The sequence below is a fragment of the Diachasma alloeum genome, unplaced genomic scaffold, assembly GCF_001412515.2.
Source record: "Diachasma alloeum isolate Michigan unplaced genomic scaffold, Dall2.0 Dall_scaffold_00914, whole genome shotgun sequence".
In the NCBI taxonomy this organism is placed as follows: domain Eukaryota; kingdom Metazoa; phylum Arthropoda; class Insecta; order Hymenoptera; family Braconidae; genus Diachasma; species Diachasma alloeum.
The window spans coordinates 447107-465639 of NW_021681032.1; the positions used below are offsets into that span (position 1 = coordinate 447107).

At 33.5% G+C, this 18533-nt stretch overlaps 1 protein-coding gene and 1 long non-coding RNA gene across 5 annotated transcripts in view; one reads left to right on the forward strand and one right to left on the reverse strand.

Moving 5' to 3' along the window:
• Nucleotides 1–590: 590 nt before the first annotated feature.
• Nucleotides 591–18533, reverse strand: part of LOC114841586 — a 21358-nt gene continuing 3415 nt past the window's right edge. Inside the window, exons 1-3 of one of the 3 annotated variants that reach the window (XR_003783162.1) lie at nt 16675–16778; nt 15165–15370; nt 8014–8437 (exon numbers count right to left, since the gene is read on the reverse strand). This is a non-coding gene — a long non-coding RNA (uncharacterized LOC114841586). Of the gene's footprint in view, nt 785–8013; nt 8438–15164; nt 15371–16674; nt 16779–18533 lie in introns of those variants that run through there. The other 2 variants (XR_003783161.1, XR_003783160.1) reach the window with 2 other exon arrangements.
• Nucleotides 4770–18143, forward strand: LOC107045324 (scavenger receptor class B member 1). Of its 2 annotated transcripts, none has more exons than XM_015267561.1 (11): nt 4770–5221; nt 6537–6601; nt 9336–9427; nt 10004–10164; nt 10915–11059; nt 11671–11871; nt 12797–12957; nt 14092–14375; nt 15182–15300; nt 15778–15903; nt 16722–18143. In XM_015267561.1, exons 2-11 carry the CDS (start codon nt 6568–6570, stop codon nt 17007–17009), a joined length of 1611 nt encoding a protein of 536 aa, XP_015123047.1. In that variant the 5' UTR covers nt 4770–5221; nt 6537–6567; the 3' UTR covers nt 17010–18143. The 2 variants fall into 2 exon arrangements, with proteins under 2 accessions (XP_015123047.1, XP_015123048.1); XM_015267562.1 differs by having other exon boundaries at nt 6540–6601.

Here is an 18533-nt window from a genome sequence, read left to right on the forward strand (position 1 = left end):
TAAAAACTTGTTTGAAATTAAATCCATTGGATTCGCTAATGATACCACTGATGCCTCCCCCGACCCAGAAAATGATTGAAACAAAGTCCCCATCGCATCACTCCCGATCGTCTTCCCCAAACAATAAGGAAAAAGGAGTAGCGACCACACATGCTCAGCCCATCAGCACCCGAATTTGCCATTCATCCTCACACCTATCTGTCGAATTATCCTATAACGGCGTTCCAAAAATATTCCCCTCATATTCCAACTTTCTAAAATCAAAATATCCCACGATCGTGCCACCATTCATCTGCGAATCAACATTACCAAATTAAAATAATCGATAAAAACACTGGAATTTTCTTCCTGTGCTCGACGCAATACGATAATTAGAGGGTGCAATCTTTGTTATTTCCATGTCGTAATGTTTTTGCGTTCGAGGGAATAATAATTGCCATAGTGCCACAAAAAAATTGCACATCGGTGGAAAACAATGGCTAATCATCGGCGTATGCATGCACATTCTAATAGTTTCGATATGAGGTGATAGTATGATAAATTGTTCAATGAGATGTGAAAAAAGTGCGCAAACCCGTTCTTACAGAATACGTAATCGAGGCTGTCTGTTCTTGGGCGTTCTGTTTTCGGCCGTTTTTATATCATTTTCAACGTGATTTATGTTTTCTTCGTTTAGCTGTGACGCACTGTGTTGTTTAGTCCTGTTTGAATCCTCAGCTATTTTCTTGGAGACCTCATCATCCATCAGCTTCTTCTTTTATTGACGATGAGGGTGATTAAACATCTGCATAATAACAGTATTCCAATAAAATCATTTTATTGCGTGTGAAATCAGTTAATGATAGGAGATAAATTTTACGTTATTGAATTATCAATAATCAACTGATTCGAGTTTCGAATCTTTTTGTCAATAAATTTTTAAAATTTTCAATAAATTGTTGGAAATTTTTTTTCAATAGAAATGGGTAATGAAAGATATTTTACAGAAAAAATCAATGGAATTAGATTTTTTCTGTGCAACTTCCATTGAGATATTTTCTGTAGAAATTTCGCGCTTCAAATTTTTCGAGTTGAATGAAACGAATAATGAAAAAATAAAAATAAGGGATAATGACTAGTGAAACGAGGTGAAAAATCTATTGACATTTTTGGTCAGTAAATTTTTTCGGCATTTTTGTCTGGACAAATCGAGGAGTAATAACCTTTGACATTCATCGCGGGTGCAACAGCACGAGGATTGAAATATTTGATGAGGGGTATTCCAAACACACTCGTCTGCTCTTCAACACACGTGTGCTGGGTAATTCCCACGTAACGTGTCCTCTTTGGGGAACGGGTTTGGTCCCGCCGAAACTTATGACGAATATATACTTGTATGAGAGTTATGCCCTCTTCGTGTGGATTCAGAAAGAAATTGTCCTTGAATTTGTGGTATCGTAGAGCGTGAAAATCGGAGTATTGAAGACTCTTCGGGATCAACTGATCAATCATTTCCGATGAATATTGTGAGCGAGGGATTAGTGGATCGGAAAATTATTGGAAGATTATTCACATTATTTAAAGTTTGTTGTCTGGTGGAAAACATTTTAAACACCTGATTTTTTTTCAATTTCTTTATTGAGAAAGATTTATAAAATGATTAGAAAACTGCAATTCTCAACCCCGAAACAATTTCCTACCCCATTTCCAATTCAATAAATAGTATTCCAAATGCAACTGCCGCCAGAAAAATTCAAAATACGATTTCTGTTCAATTTTAATCGAAATTATATGAAAAATAATTTTTTCATTTGTCGTTCGTTGCTTTAATTTATTTATTCTCCCGCATTTCAGACATTTCATTTCATTTATTCTCACATTTATTTCTCAGGCATTTTTCTTCGTCGAAGTCACTATTAAAAGGTGTAGCTGAACATTCAGAGCTTCCATTCAAATTTTGAGTCCATTCACAATTTTTTCATTTAAATATTTAAATTCTATTCTCAATTCTTCATTTTGAACCGTTAAAAAATCTTTTAAACATCCACAAAAAATGAAAAGCTTATCTCGAGAAAAATTCACAGAATCATTGAAAAATTGCAATTCTTCGTGATATTTTTCCGCAAACAATTCATGAACAATTCATAAACAGGGAATTTTCAACCCCACAATAATTTCCTGCTCCGCTTTTAATTCACAAAAATTGAAAATACGATTTCCATAAAATTTTCATGGAAACATATTTCCCACGCATCATGATCTCTCCGTTATGTTAATCACTGCACCTCCCACATACTTAGAAACCGTACGAGGTGATATTTGTCAATCAAACAGCTGCGCGCACTCCCAATTTCCAGTGTAGTGATCTTGGACTTTAAACAGCGGTGAAGAATGAATGATTCGTCCAGTAATTCTTCCTCCAGGGGATCTCAAGGACGAGGGCTTTGCGAAAGATTTTCGGCTTCTCACGTGACAAATGGAATCTTTGTATCTCAGTTTCAGGTGAATATTTAAGGATTACGTTTTGGCTGATCAGAATTGCTAATTCCTCGAGGTAAGTGCCATTAGCCAATCCTTTCTCACGAATTGAGAGTAAGTAAATAAACCTCTAATTTCATTTCGTTTCATCATTCGTCGATTAGTCAATTATTCATTAACAAGGGCAATGCGGTCGAGGTGATCCGGAAAAAGGGTTTTCCGTAATTAATTAGATAGATTTTTAAGTTTTTCTCATTAAATCTTTCCTATCGAACAATGTTAATAAAAAAAATAGAAACAGGAATAGAATAAAACGAATAGAATTTCCAACAGAATTCTAATAGAATTCAGATGAAGTTTTTGATTATGCGAACGGAATATTTTTATTCAATTAACAGAACGTGACATTTAGGGTGACTTAAGCCAATTAATTTAATCAAATACGTTATTTAACTTTCGTTTCGTGAGGATAACTCATCGATAACTGCTCTATCGAATTATACTCGAATTATCCAGAATAATTCAGCAACGAAGTCACAAAACGACATAAGTTCATTACATTTTCGTCGAGAATATATTTGAATCCAAAATAAACAGACAATTTTGGGCGAGGAAATGGCATCAATAATCACTATTATGATTCTGGAAACAGTTGTTGACAATTTCAATCGAAAACTTTTCAGTTGAATCATCGATTTTTGGTATTTGATACAAGAGATTCATGACCAGTTCGGAAAAATATTGCAATTCTAATGTGTGATTATTATTTTTTTTTACTACTGCGGGGAATAATGCATGTTGTGACGAATGTACAAAAGAAAAAATTCATGTACTTATGGTATTTACTATTATTACGAGAGATTTATGGAAATTTCGTTGTCCCTTGGGTTTTTAAATATTCAGCGAAAATTGACCTCCGAGTGAAATTATCAGTTCTCGTTTCATCATTCTGCTGTGCTAGGTAAATTCACCTTAATTGGGAATCAAAACCTTTGAAATATTCGAGAATAACTGATTCCCTTGGAATATTCATAGATTGCTGCTGATATATCACTGAATGTTGAAGGAAATGGGAAAAAATTCACATTTCAATTTTATGTGATGCTGAAAATGCATGAAAATGAGAAAGATTTAACTCTAGTCTGTGGAATCAATTCACAAAAAAATTCAAAATTGTTCGAGTTCCTCCGGAAAATTCAAAATACGATTTCGATTCATTTTTGCACTCATTTTTATTCTCAATTTATTTGTTCTAGCTTTTAATGTTTAAATTTTGAAAGTCTAATTCAATTCTTCATGTTGAGCCATTACGAAACATTTTAAACATTTGTAAAAATTTCATAAAATATTTGCAATATTGCGATTGTTCAAGATATTTTTTCACAAAAAATTCAATAATAGTGAATTAATTAATAGAATAAAAGTGCTGGTGACAATAAATTGATGTAAATGAATGAACAAACGCGTAATGATTTACAGAAATAGATTTTGGGTCACAAAAAATGTACTTGTTACGTAGTGATAGGAATTGAATTTTCCCAATGTCTCAAAATTTCAAAATGTTGATTCTCCCTGCGGGCAATTGACCGCAAGATCAATTAACACCTTGTAATTAATTCCAGGGCCGATAACAGAAGCAACCAAAATCAATTTCGTTAAATTCCGACATTAGTTAGGAACTGATGAATAATTTGATCTCAAGGGTGTCGTTTGAAATAATTTTCAACATTTGTCGCTGAATATTTCAGTCAGAGCTTGGGTACAAGCCCCTTTTGACTCCAGGGTACTGCAAAATTTTGTAATGATTTTATCTATTATGTCGATTCTATTTTGTTCAATGGAAGTATTCAATAGAAAATATTTTACGGAATTCATTCCATTGAGATATTTTCTGTAGAAATTTCTTGAGCTTTTGTGCGTGATTTTTTCAATGAAAAGCATTTTTCCACAGAAAAATGCTTCGGTTTTCTCGTTGTTGTTTTCGTGCGCGTCAATGTACTATTCCCTACAAAAAAAGAATGGACGAAGAACTAATAGAAATTTACTAGGACTTCAACAGAAGTCCAACAGAACTGTCTACCGTATTGCCAAAATTTTTCTATAATTTTTTTTCGCGCGTATCGATATACAATCCCCAATCGATGAATTCCTCAGAAGTCTGGTTTAATCAACCGGGCACTGAAAAATCGTCGGGGGGGGCCCACGAGGCATCGCTCGTCCAATGATGCTCGAGAGAGTGCGAAAACCGAGTAAAGGCCGGCCGGTTGTTCCAGGACGGTCGGGGGCTCTCTTCTTGAGCGTTAGGTAGTAGCAAAAGGGTCGACGGGGTTACGGTGCGACTGCATTACTATAAAACGAGTCGTTGTTATACCGTCGCCCGTTAAATCGATCTTCCCTCTCAAATGTGCCGCACGGAATCACTCCGAAACGGAGCGATCGATTGCTCAATCACCATCGGCTCTTCCGTGTGTCAATTAATTAAAATTAAAATTTAAAAAATTAAAATTTGAAAAATCGAAATTTGCAAAATTAATTCAACTTTTTCCCCTCATTGTAAACTGCGCGAATATTTTTATCGTCGATATTTCATCTCGTGTCACTTTCACTCAAATGTAATTAGGGATTTTCCCGCTGCGATCAGAGGAGTTCAGTGCATTTGTGATAATCCGATATTGGCCAGTGATATTTTCGTTACGTCTTAAAACCGGTGTGTGCAGATCACTTGGAAACGAAAAATCGGTGGAACGGGCGCACTGCGTTTAAGGTGAGATAACACTTTAATATTTCATTCCAACGTAATCGTTATGTCTTCGGTATTACGTTATGATATTTTTTTTATTACTTTGTGATGAAAGGGGGAGTTGACGGGTGCCGGAGTCACGTCAAACTTGTTCGAAATAGCTTTTGTGATTTATCAAGTATAAGTGATACGCGAAAATACCGCAGTCGGTTTTGGTTCCCCTTGTTTTTAGTTAACGTTGTGGAGTTGTTTACTGGGAAAATTTGTTTTCGAAAATTTTGCGGCCCGTTTGACAGATATCTGACGGGAAAATGAAAAATTTATAATTAAGAGTTTTTTGGAAAATTGAAATTCAGTCATTTTGTTCTAGCAACGATCCGGTCAAAAATTGTATAATTTCCAATGTAATTCCCAACTTGAACAGATTTTTCTATTCAATTTTTTTTAACGGGAAGAGATAAGAAGATACAATTTATATTTAAATTCAACTAAAGAGAATGGAGATAAATAATCGATTAGCTGAATCGTTTTTTAAAACGTTAAATTCATCAGAATAAAGTATTTATTTTTGCGAAATATATTTTAAATTGAGAAAAATTGAAAAATTCTCGTGAAGAAAGTTCCTATGAATGGATTTAGTGAATGAGTTCCTGAATGGATTCAATTCCTCGGGACATTGACTCTTCAAACTACTTGATTTTATTAATTCATTAATTCATTCATTTCATCTAGCAGAGATTCTGTTCAAAAATTACATGGAAAATTCTACAATTTCCAATAGATCCCCAATCGATTTTTCTAGTCAATTTTTTCAAACGTGAAGAAATGAGAAGTATAAGCAATATTAACTTCCCGACCCGAAGGAAGTTATTTATACTTCAATTTAGCTGAGAAAAATTGAAAAATTCTCGTGAATAAATTTCCTATGACTGTATTTAGTGAATGAGTTCCTGAATGCGTTCAATTCCTTGGGACATTGACTCTTGAACTCACGATAAAATGAAAACACAAACAGATTGTGTGTAAACAGCCACCTAAACGTGTTCCAAACATCGAGTAACCGAAAATTCATCTCTAAATTAAACGGGCGTTACGGTATGCGGGGAATTATGCATGACAGGTACCAGAGCCCCTACAGAATCATCAGAATCCCCCAGAAGTCGCGATTTCATCGAATGCACACGTCAACGTGTGTCCACCGCTTCCGATAATGCATCATGTTGAAGTGTGCAAACATTAGAGATAACCTGGGCCATGATTTCACTCCCCCCTGGCCTAGAGCCGAATAAATTACGGTTTAATTGAGACTTCAAACACTGAACTCTTCCTTTATTTTCAGAAGCATTTTGAACTACGGGAAGTGATCGGTCATGAAGACATCGGCGCAACTGCAGCAGTACAAGAGTGAGTGCGAATTATTCGATTAGGAAATAGTCTATTGCAGTTCGGTTTAATAAATAAAAATTTAAGAATAATTCAATTATGATCATCAATTAACAATAATGAAACAGGATTCGTTGAACAAAACTAAGGAATTCTTCATTCAACGACTGACAAAATAAAAAATTATCAATGATTTTTTCATTATTTAAATAAGAAATTTATAGGAATGAAAAAAAAAATTATACTTCTTTTTTTTCTTGAATACAAAAATCGTGAAGACATTTTTATTCATGATTTTGTCAAAGAAGAATCAATTTTTTTCAAATCTGGACACAATGAAAGTTATCAACTTCAACTTCATTTTTTTTTGAATAAATTCATATTTTTTAATCAATAAATGAATGCATAACGATCATAAATAGGATGCATGAACCCCTGGCTTTTTTAAATTATTATTTTAATGGATATTTTAAATAATTAATTAATATTATTATTATTAACTAATTAATAAATATTCTAAATAATTACGATTACTAATTAATTAAGAACATTTGTTCTTCACTGAATAGTCATCCAATCAATACAATTATCCTCTTGTCAACTTCATGATCTCAAATAATATATTGACGTCACAAACGCATCGCTCATACCGTCAATGGACGGTCCATTAAGTATACAGAATAAATTCAATTAATTATACAGAAACGCGAGCGTGTGAAGAAGAAATGCCTCGATGAAAACCGCGTAATAAAGCACTCACGCGAATTATGAATAATTAACGAAAAAAATGGAACTGATCGAAAAAGGGAGGTAAAAAATTGAAGAGAGGAGAATAATGAAATGCGCGTCACACGTGTGCAAATAGAGTTAACGAGTCGGACTAGCGGTGTGAAAAAAACGGCCATTTTTTTTTTGACAATTTGAGATGTACCGCAGTATTTCCGTTATTTAAATGAGATGTGACGATCGCATCGGAAGCTATGTCATGAAGGATCGAGTAGTTTGACATTTTTACTGTTATTTAGAACATGATTTATGTCCCAAAAAAGGACGTAATCGAGGAGTTTAATCAAAAAATTTTATCAAATCAAAGGACTATGGAGCGTTGATGAACGTTTTTTTATTGACGATCACTCGATAATGACTAATTACTCATGTGACGACAATATTGTAAAGGAAAAATCCATAGATTTGCATACAACTTATTCCATTCAATTCCATTCAATTTTTAAAAATCCGATTTTCTAATAAGAGAAGAAAGAAAAATATTCTACCGATATCTATTGATTCATTTCATATAATATTTCGCCTGAATATTTATTCAACATGAAAAATTACAATTTTATTAATTGATTTATTTTTCTTCCTCATTTTTATATTTATTCATTTCCGATTCATTGAATATTCTCTATAAAAAAACGAAGGGCTGAGGAATTTTCAACCTTCGACATTGACCTCCCCCGATGAAAGATCAATCAGCCGACCAATTAAATTAATTGGCTAATCCCCGAAAAAATCCCATCTCTCACCTATCCTCTCACCAACCTCCTAATTACCAAGGCCGGTCATCGCTTCCCTCGTCCAACAATCCATCACCACCATCTCCCTGCATCTGAACATTCTCACTCCCTGAAGCATCACTGAACCCATCGATGATTTCCAAGCATTTACCACGCGATGACAACAACTGCAATCATTGTCTCATCAGCCATGTCTTCAATCCTTTTTTCTTCGATCCTTCACGATCGCGTGTCCATCAGGAATTTATTGGAAACTGAATGTGAGCCAAGGTAGTCATGAATGTGGGACACAGGTGGTAGATTCATTCATGGAAATTACTCCCATTAACTCGTTCATCTTTGATGAAAGAAAAATTGCAGATGAATGAAGTTTAGAGTTCAAGTTTTATTGTGGAATCAGCTGATTTAACTCATTCATTGAATTTTTATAACTCATGCAACGGATGAGTTACGAATGAGAAAAGGCTCTTGACATTTCAGTCCAGAAGATAACGATTCAATTGAAATAATTAAAATGAAAATTAATTGAAATTAAAACCTCGAATTTTATTCCTGTAATAAAAAATCAAATGTAACTCTTTCTTAAAACCAATCTATTCCGCCTGACGTTTTTCTTTCCTTAACCCATGAAATTTGTATTATAGTATCGTGTCATAAAAAAAATGAAAAAAGAAAATTCTAAAAACAATGAAAATCATGTAATTAAATTGATTTTTCCACTACAAATATAAATTTATATATATAAATAATAATAATGAAATAAATAAAAATTGAATATTAAATTAAATAATAATTTATATACATTTATATTACGCCCTAAATAAAACAAACTTGACGTATAAAAAAATTGTACGAGTTCACAGCGATACCACTTTTTTTATTTCTAATTATCCAATCATTATTCCTCGAATAAAAATCTAACCGGTCCCATCAATTCCCGAGCCACGTAATGTACAGAATACGCACGCAGTCTAAACTAGTGTAAATTAGAAAAATCCGCGGAATGAATGTGGAATTGGAGTTTGACAGTGACATTATCTCCCCCGTTAAATAATTTTTTGCCAGCAAACAAGAGGATTCTATCAAACTGACAGTTACAATTGCCCTCGGTGCAACGAACTCAATTTTAATTTTCTCCTCGGCAATTCTCTTATCGCCAACTGGTGAACTTGGCATTAACGCTTCTTTCAAAATATCCACAGCGTTTGTCACCGCAAAAACGATTGATGTTTCAGAATGCATCATTCTATTCATGGTTGGTGTGATCAGCAGTGCTCTTGCCTACGCACTTTATGCCGTTGATCCCGCAAAATTGATATTTGAATATGTGAGTACTGCTGCCGATCACGGACGAAAAAATTTAATAGAAAAACCTATCGAATTCGTTAGAAAATTCTATTGAATTTCTATTGAACTGTTCTATTAGTTTTCGGCCGATTCTATTGAAATGTTCAATAGAAAATATTCAGTAGAAAAAGTCAATAGAATTCAATTTTTCTATACAACTTATTCTATTGAGATATTTTCTATAGAATTTCCTCGGCTCAAATTTTCCAAGTTTTTTCGTTTGATTTTCTTGATGAGAAGAGAAGAAAAATAGAATGAAAAAAAATAGAAAATTTGAGTTGAGCAAATTCTATAGAAAATAGATGAAAAGAATAAGTTATATAGAAAAATCGAATTCTGTTGACTTTGTCTATTGAATGTTTTCTATTGAACATGTCAACAGAGTCAGCCAAAAACTAATAGAAAGTTTAATAGAAATTCAATAGAATTTTCTAACGAATTCGATAGGTTTTTCTACTAAATTTTTTCTTGCGTGATAATTGGCATTTTTTAATCACTTCTGCTCCATTGAACGCAATTAACTTAATCAGGGTAATTGTTATTTGTTTTCGGTTAGAAATTGACCATGACCCCTACGTCAACCGTCTATCTCATGTGGAAGAAGCCACCGATTAAAGTTTACATCAAAGTTTATGTATTCAATATAACGAATCCGGAGGCCTTTCTCGGGGGAGAGGAGAAACTGAGAGTCCAGGAAGTTGGACCCTATGTTTATCAGTATGTATGAGACACTGAAAATATTCACGTGTGAAAAATTTTCATGGAAAAACCTAGCGAATTCGCTAGACAATTCGATTGATTTTTTATTGAACTTTCTATTATTTTTTGGCTAATTCTATGGAAATATTCAATGGAAAATATTCTGTTGAATGAGTCAGTATTTTAGTTTTTTGTTTCATTTTCTTATGAAGAAAAATGAAAAACAGAATTAAAAAACTTGGAAATTCTTTAGGAAATATTTCAATAGAATAAATTGCATGGAAAAATCGAATCGAATATTTTCTATAGAATTTTTGTTTTATTTTTTTGATGGAAAAAAATGAAAAACAGAATAAAAAATTTAGAAATTGTTTAGGAAATATTTCAATAGAATAAATTGCGTATAAAAATCGAATCGAATATTTTCTATAAAATTTTTGTTATATTTCAGTTTTTTAAAAATTTTCTTGATGAAGAGAAATGAAAAACAGAGTAAAAAAACTTGGAAATTGTTTAGAAAATATTTCAATAGAATAAATTGCGTAGAAAAATCGAATTCCATTGATTTTTCCAATAGATTATTTTCCATCGAACATTTCTACTGGAATAAACGCGCAGACAAGCTGCGGATTTTTTCATCAGAATGAGCGAAAAACTAATAGAATATTCAATGGGAATCAAATAAAATTTCCAAGTTAATGCATTAGATTTTTTAGTGAATTTTTTCATACGTTGCGTCAATCATGACCTTTGAATTGCATTGTCCAGGGAAGTTTTGGAACACACGAAAGTCATATGGCACGACAATGGAACGATTTCTTATACGCCCAAGCGCACGGTCTTCTTCGTCCCCGAAAAGTCCCCGGGAAATCCTGTGGATGATATCGTTACTGTTCCCAATGTTCCGATGTTGGTGAGTTTATGAAACTGTTTGAAATTATCTCGATATATTAATAACGCATTTAATTGTTTTCTAATTAATTACGCTTACGCGTATTTATTCAGATGCCATAAAAATTGAATAGAAAAATTCAGTGAAATATTTTTGATTTTTCTTATTCTCATAGAAATTCATCTTCAGTTTTCTAAATCAAAATCAAAAACGAAGTGAATAAAATTTGCAAAATTTGTGCTCATGAATTTTAAAACAAAAATCTAATAACTTTCTTCATGAAATTTTTCCACGCGTCACAGTTGTTGCTAAAATCTTCAAAATTCGCTGTTAAAATCACGAATTCCCAAATTAAATCAATAATAATTTTTTAATGACATAAAAAAAATTAATAACAATAATAATAATTATTATAAAATAAATATTAACTACTGTATTAGTATTTTTATTATTTTTAAATTATTAATAATTTTTTTAATGATTAATAAAAAAAATAAATAAGTCATTGAGAAAATCAAAAAGTTTAGAAGACCTGTTTAAATGTCTAATTTCTAATTTGAAATGTAAAATTTGTTGAAAAATTATGATTAAATTATGAAAATCGATCGAGTGAGATGCCAAATTATCCGCAGGGTGTCTCATCAGCGGTCTACGATCAAGGATTCATCGTAAACTATCCTCTGGCACAGCTTGCACACGCACTGAACAGCAAACCAATTCTAAACATGTCTGTCTACGAGTACCTATGGGGATACGAGGATTCCTTAGTGCGTTTGGCATCTGGAATTGTCCCCAATTTCATCAACTTTCGTAAATTCGGATTGCTCGATAGGGTAAGTTCAGCACTTATCACCATTTCTCATTGAACCGGTAGCCAAGTGGCAATCCCAATTATGCGGTCTAAATAAATATGTCGACTCAACTATTGCAACAGTCCCGGTGCCTGTGTTGTCTCAGGTTTGCTGCCCGCTGGATCCTTTCACTCAATCCACCGGAACGGTTTTGCAATCATCGGGTGAAAAACAAAGTGGAATTAATGGATTGGTGATAATGGGAAAATATTAATTCAGCGGATGAGGCGTGCAAGGAGAGAACTCCATTTGAGGATCTGTTTTTCATTGATGATTTTTAAACGACAGTCGATGGGAAAATTTTTCTCATCAACTTTTTGGGATAAATGAGAGATTGAAAAAGGGCTTGAGAAAAAATTTAGCGAAAAAAAACTGCACAATTTAAAACAAATTAATTCATCTTCTTGAATTATTTCCTGAAAATTCTTATCGGACTCTGATGAAATTCCCTCAAAACTTGAGATTTTCACGAACGTTTATTGAAATTTTAATGGATTCTATTGAATTATTCATTTTTCCTCAACTTTCCGGCAAAAAATAATTTTTACCAATTGCAAAAAGTATTTTTCAACAGCTTGTTTTTATGTCAGATGTACGACGAATTTAAAACAAATTAATTAATCTTTTTGGGATAAATGAGAGATTGAAAAAGGGCGTGAGAAAAAATTTAGCGAAAAAAAAAATTGCACAATTTAAAACAAATTAATTCATCTTCTTGAATTATTTCCTGAAAATTCTTATCGGACTCTGATGAAATTCCCTCAAAACCTGAGATTTTCACGAAAGTTTATTCAAATTTTAATGGATTGAACTCATATCGAATTTATATTCATTTTTCGTCAACTTTCCGGCAAAAAATAATTTTTACCAATTGCACAAAGTATTTTACAACTTGTTTTTATGTCAGATGTACGACGAAGGCGAGAATGTCGTCAACATGAACATTCGGAAAAGCGAGAACATGATGGAGGAGGAGGGCCGATACCTCAGCATTGAGACGTACAATGGCAGTCCTGGTCTCGCTCACTGGGGGTACACAGAGCCCGAAGCCAACGAGACGGTACCCGGGTGAGTTCATTGACATCAGATCAGCTCTGGGGAATTTTTCGTGCGAAAACGATTCATTGGATTAGAAGATCTTTGGCCCCAGGGGTCTATCAACGTATTGACACTGAGCAGAAACCTCATCTGAATAAATTCTACGGAAAAATATCCATTGAATAGTAATTCAGTAGCGAAGCGGTAAACCGGTTCAAATCGATTATGACTATTGACCAGTGTTCAACGAATATCTCGAAATCTGGGGGAGATGGCAAAATTTTTGTTATGTCCTTTTTTGTAGAGCGAATTGAGGGCCACAAAAAAGGTCATTACAAAAATTTCATTATCTCCCTTAGATTCCGAGATTTTCATCGTTTTACCGCTTCGCTACTGAATTTAATAATGTCCAGCCCAGTTGGATAATTTTTAATAGAACTTTCGAAGAAAATTGACTTTTTAAATTGAAGTCTGGTGGAACTGCAATCGAATTCTCGAGTTCAGATTGAAATTGAATAGAATTTTTTAGAGAAACCGCAATTGAAGTCGTCAAATTTCCAAAGGAAAATTGAAAAAAAAAGAATAGTGTTCACATTCTCCCATTACATTAACATTAAAAAAAAAACTCAGTGTTTGGCATAAAATCCACTCATCCATAATCAGAAATTCCCCATTCAAACATCATTTTACACAATTTAACCTTTTTTAATAATAATACTTCACAAATCAGTAGCGAAGTGGTAAACTGGTTTAAGTCGACTTATCTCCCAGTTGAGTTTTTGAGGAATATTTCCGAATCTAACGGAGATGGCGAAATTTTCGTAACTACATTTGTTACAGCTCTCAATCGGCTCCACAAAAAAGGTTATAATAAAAATGTTGCCATCTCCCTTAGATTCCGAGATATTTATTAAAAACTAGTCAATAGTCAAAATTGACTTATACCGTTTTACCACTTCGCTACTGAAATAAATAATCAATAAAATAAACTGCATTGTTCCGACTAAAAAAGCGAAAATCTGTTCACCAGTGGAATATCGCTCGACTAATTCTCGTGACTTCTGAATTTTCTTCGCCCCTATTAATTATTTTTCTCTGTTTATTGAATCGTTTCATAATGATCCACTCGAGATCATTAATTCAAGTGCGCGCCGACTGTTGCAGTAATACCGTCTGCAATCAGATTCAAGGAGCAACGGAGGGCACTCTATTCCCAACGAATATCGAGAAAGACGTTGTGTTCAGGGTCTTCAGGAAGGCTTTCTGCCGCGTCCTGCCGATTGTATTCAAGAACGAGACGTACGAGGAGGGATTGCGCGTTTTCGAGTACAAATTCGCTGATGATTTTCTGGATCCACCCGAGATGAACTCGGACAATGAGTGCTATTGCAGGAAAATGCAGACGTGTTTGAAGAGGGGACTCTCGGATCTGACTCCGTGCTATTACAGTGAGCATTAATGGTCCACTGATTTATCGATTATTAATCAAATGAAGTGATAAATTTTTTCAATTTAAGGTTTATTTTTTGTGATTGTGCATAATTAGCGAAAATGAATGCATTCGACTTTGAAATTGAAGAAATAATGTCTTGATATTCCCTCGTAAAATTGGTAATTACCGAGATGCTGATGACGGTAATGGGCAATTAAAAATGGTTAATTATCTCGATAATGAGTGATTTTCGAATGAGATGTGAAGAAACGCTGGATAAAAAATTCTAGTGGAATTCCATTCGTGTTTCTGATTTGTATAGGAAATTATATGACTTTTCTAGAAAATTTTCGATAGGAGGAAAAGTCCAAAGGTCGTGGCTTGTAATTTATTGCTTTGGGATTTTCCATCGGAATTCTTAAGCATAAATTCTTCAATTTTTTTGTTCTTACATCTTGTAATGAAAAATGGGACTAGAAATGCAGAGGAAAGAAGACTGAAATTTCCAACAGAAAAAGGCAAAATACGAAAAGATTCCCGATAGAATTAAAAAATAATGAGAAATGTCTTGAGATTCCAAGAAAAAAAAAACAATCAAGAATTCTCATAGAAAAAACCCCGTTTATATCCTATTTTCCACGATAAAATATCGATTGAAAAACCTAAAACGTGAAAGTCACATGACCTAAAATAATTGGCGTAAAATATTCCAAAAGAATTCTTATGGACTTTTTGATGTCATTTTTCTAAATGTCATCCTCTTATGAATTAATCTCTGACTGTAATTTCCATAATTCTCACTCACATTCTCCCAATTCTCAGATATCCCCGCAGCCGTCTCACTGCCCCACTTCTTGGACGCTGATCCAAGCCTACTCGATGGGGTCGTGGGGCTCAAACCAGAGCCCGAGAAGCACCGCACCAGAATTTTCATCCAACCGGTGAGAAATATGCAATTTCCCCCCTTATGCAATTTCCCTCGTCGTGACGTTCCACCACGAGACACTGGGACTATCCAAAAAACAAAAAAAAACAACAGTAAAATTTCCCTGAAAGTGAATTACCAACAAATTCATTCTTTAATGCGCATGAAAAAAGTTTTACAAATGCCATTTTACCGAAATTTAAATATAATATAGATAACATCATTCCTTCATTCGACTTATGCAAGAAATTTAACAAGAAATCTAGCGCAATTTACTGGAGAAGAAATATAATTCAGTTTGAACATAATATAATTGAACAAAATAATACAAAACGATAAATGTCTTTATGACATAAAATAAATAAAAGACCTCGCGATGTGCAAAACATTCGAAAATGTGAAGGAACTCGAGAAAACGCGTGGGACGTTCGATGAGAAAGATTCCAGGAATCAATGAATCAATCATTATATAAGCCTTATTTTTTAATTTTAGGACGTAGGAGCCCCGATCCACGTCAACTCCAGGATTCAGACGAATCTAGTGATGCAACACACTGTATATAATCCAAGAATCAAAGCTTTTAATGGTCTCGTCGTCCCACTTTTTTGGTCAGATCTGGTATGTTGGAATCGTTGTTTCTAGATTTTCACTCGTTATTATTGACAAATGATTATGCAACTTTTACCCGACTTGAGAGATATATTTAGATCGAAGATTCAAGGTTGTGAACTACACGCGTACTGTAGTTCGAATTAAATAAACTTGACAATTATTTAATTTAGTTATAATTTAGTTATAATAATGCAATTAAATTTGTAGTCTTCACATCTCAATTTCTGATATGTATTCTATTCATTCTATCAAAAGACAAGAACAGAAATCGAATTTATGGGTATTCTTCTGTGATTGGATGAAATATGTCGAGAGAGAGGTTCGAGGGACCGTTTTGTATTGCGCGTTTTTTCCCCCAGAATTTTCCCAAAATTTCTTAATTTTTAGTATGTGCTTTTTTTTCTTTTTTTTCGTTAACGTCTTGTGTTGCTTAAATCTTTTTGTTGGAAATTGAATTTTTGCTAATTTACGGCAAAGTATAATAATTCCAGTTCATTCAATGTTGTAACTTGTAAATTAAGGAAAATATATTGTATAATAAGAATCAGAAGGGATAAAATTAAATGAATCTAATTATGAAGAGGCAGAAATAAAGTAAAATAGTATAAATTATTCTAGCCACGGGTGAGAAGCGTCAAGATGATTAAAAAATTATGATGATTAATTTTGATACTAATTCTTATTGAATAATTTAGAAAACAACGCATTTAGAATAATGAACAACTGCACAATCATGAATTTTTAATAGAATAATTTAAGAATTACTCATTTTCTCACATTTCCCACAACAACTTCTAAACTATTCTTCAATATTTATTCCACAGGAGATATCGAAAGAAGGGAACGACCTCATCCCAATAATGCATCTCCTGCTGGTGGTAGCACCAATCGCTCAAACAACTCTGACGTACATTCTCGCTATCGCCGGGATAACGACATTCATATTATCACTAGTTGGCACCCTGTGGATGTTGAATCAAACGGAGGAGTATCATGACGAGATGAGAGACAGTGTAGATCTCCGGATGCCCCTTGGGATGGGTCAATACACTGCGATTCACATTCTCCCGGCGATTAAAAAAATAACATCCAAAACGGATCTTTTTGGATAATAATTGGAGAAACTTTGTGATTTTTTTTGCATTAGAAACGAGTGTACGTAACGAGGTGCTGCCAGACACAGAAGTACTTACGCATGAACAAAATTTAATGGGAAAACCCAGTGCTGAATAATTCTCTTGGATTTTTTTTTCGAAGTTCAAAAAAAAATTTGCTAAAAATATCTTAGAAAACAATAATATATTTTTGCCTTTCTGTACAACTTATTCTATTGAAATATTTTGTGCTGGATATTTCTTAACTCCAACGGATGGAAAAGATAGAAAAGGTTTGCAAAAAAATATTTTCTGGAGGAAATCCTCAACATTTTTTTTTCCACTGTAATTTTGCATTCTCTTGATAATTTATATTGAAAAATTGAATGGAAAGGGAAGATGTTTTATAGAAGAATTCAGTGGGTTTCAATCGTTCTGTACAATTTATTCTATTTTATTCTATTTTCTAGGGAAGTTTCTCAACATGAATATTTCAAGTTTTTTCCGCTATAATTCTTCTCTCTTATCACGAAATTCAAGTAAAAGAAGTGGGAAAATTTGAGCCGAAGCATTTTCTTGAAAAGAATTTGTTGTTTCTCGACATAAAAAATTGAATAGAGAAATGAAAAAAAAAATATTTTTCTTCACAATATTTTCGGTTGAAGATTCAAATTGAAAATCCAATAGAATTGCCTGGAAAATGCGCTGGGGTTTTCACTGCATTTGTTCGCACATCTCCCGTGACACCTGTCCATAGTTAACTTATGATCAACTGCGGATTATCGACAATGTCAAATGTAATTGTTCAATAACAGTAGAAGTGAGTAATCAACGTTCATGGAACAGATCAAAGTATAAGACTGATTGGGACAAAAATGTCTGTTAATAGATAAAATGTCAGATTAGAAATGACCTAATTCATTTTAAGTGAGGAATGAGTAGTGGCAATGAGACGTGCCATTGTCGATTCCATAATTTTAACTCTGTTTGACACATCAATTATTTAATTCGAATTATTATCTTGAAATTAGTCAAGTATTATAATTATTACTGCTCAAATATTGTAATTAGGGGATCTCGTTGAATGTCAAATCTCAGTTTTGAGGGATTTAAAGATTAAGTTGTTCGTAATAAAATTGTTTTCATAATTTCGTCAATTGTTCATTATTCGTTTGAAGTTTTTAAAATCATTTTTTAAATTGTGGGTGAGAGGGAAATATGCATATGCATACATGTACCGATGGGAATTCCGAGTTATCGATAAGCCAGTTCTCTTGGGTTTTTGCACAGCTTCGATAAATGAACAACAGAGACCAGGACTATGTGTGGAATCAGTTGAAAATGGCGTGCTAGGACCTCTAAAGATGGTTTAGAACCAGGGGAGACTCCTAGACGTCAATGTTCTATACATACTCCTAGACCCCATTGTCCTCCTAGACAATGATGTCACAACTCTCCTTTTCAATTGAAAACAGATATCAGCTTTAGAGACATTTGTCATGTTTAGAGGCTCTAGCACGTCATTTCTCGACCCGCTCTTTC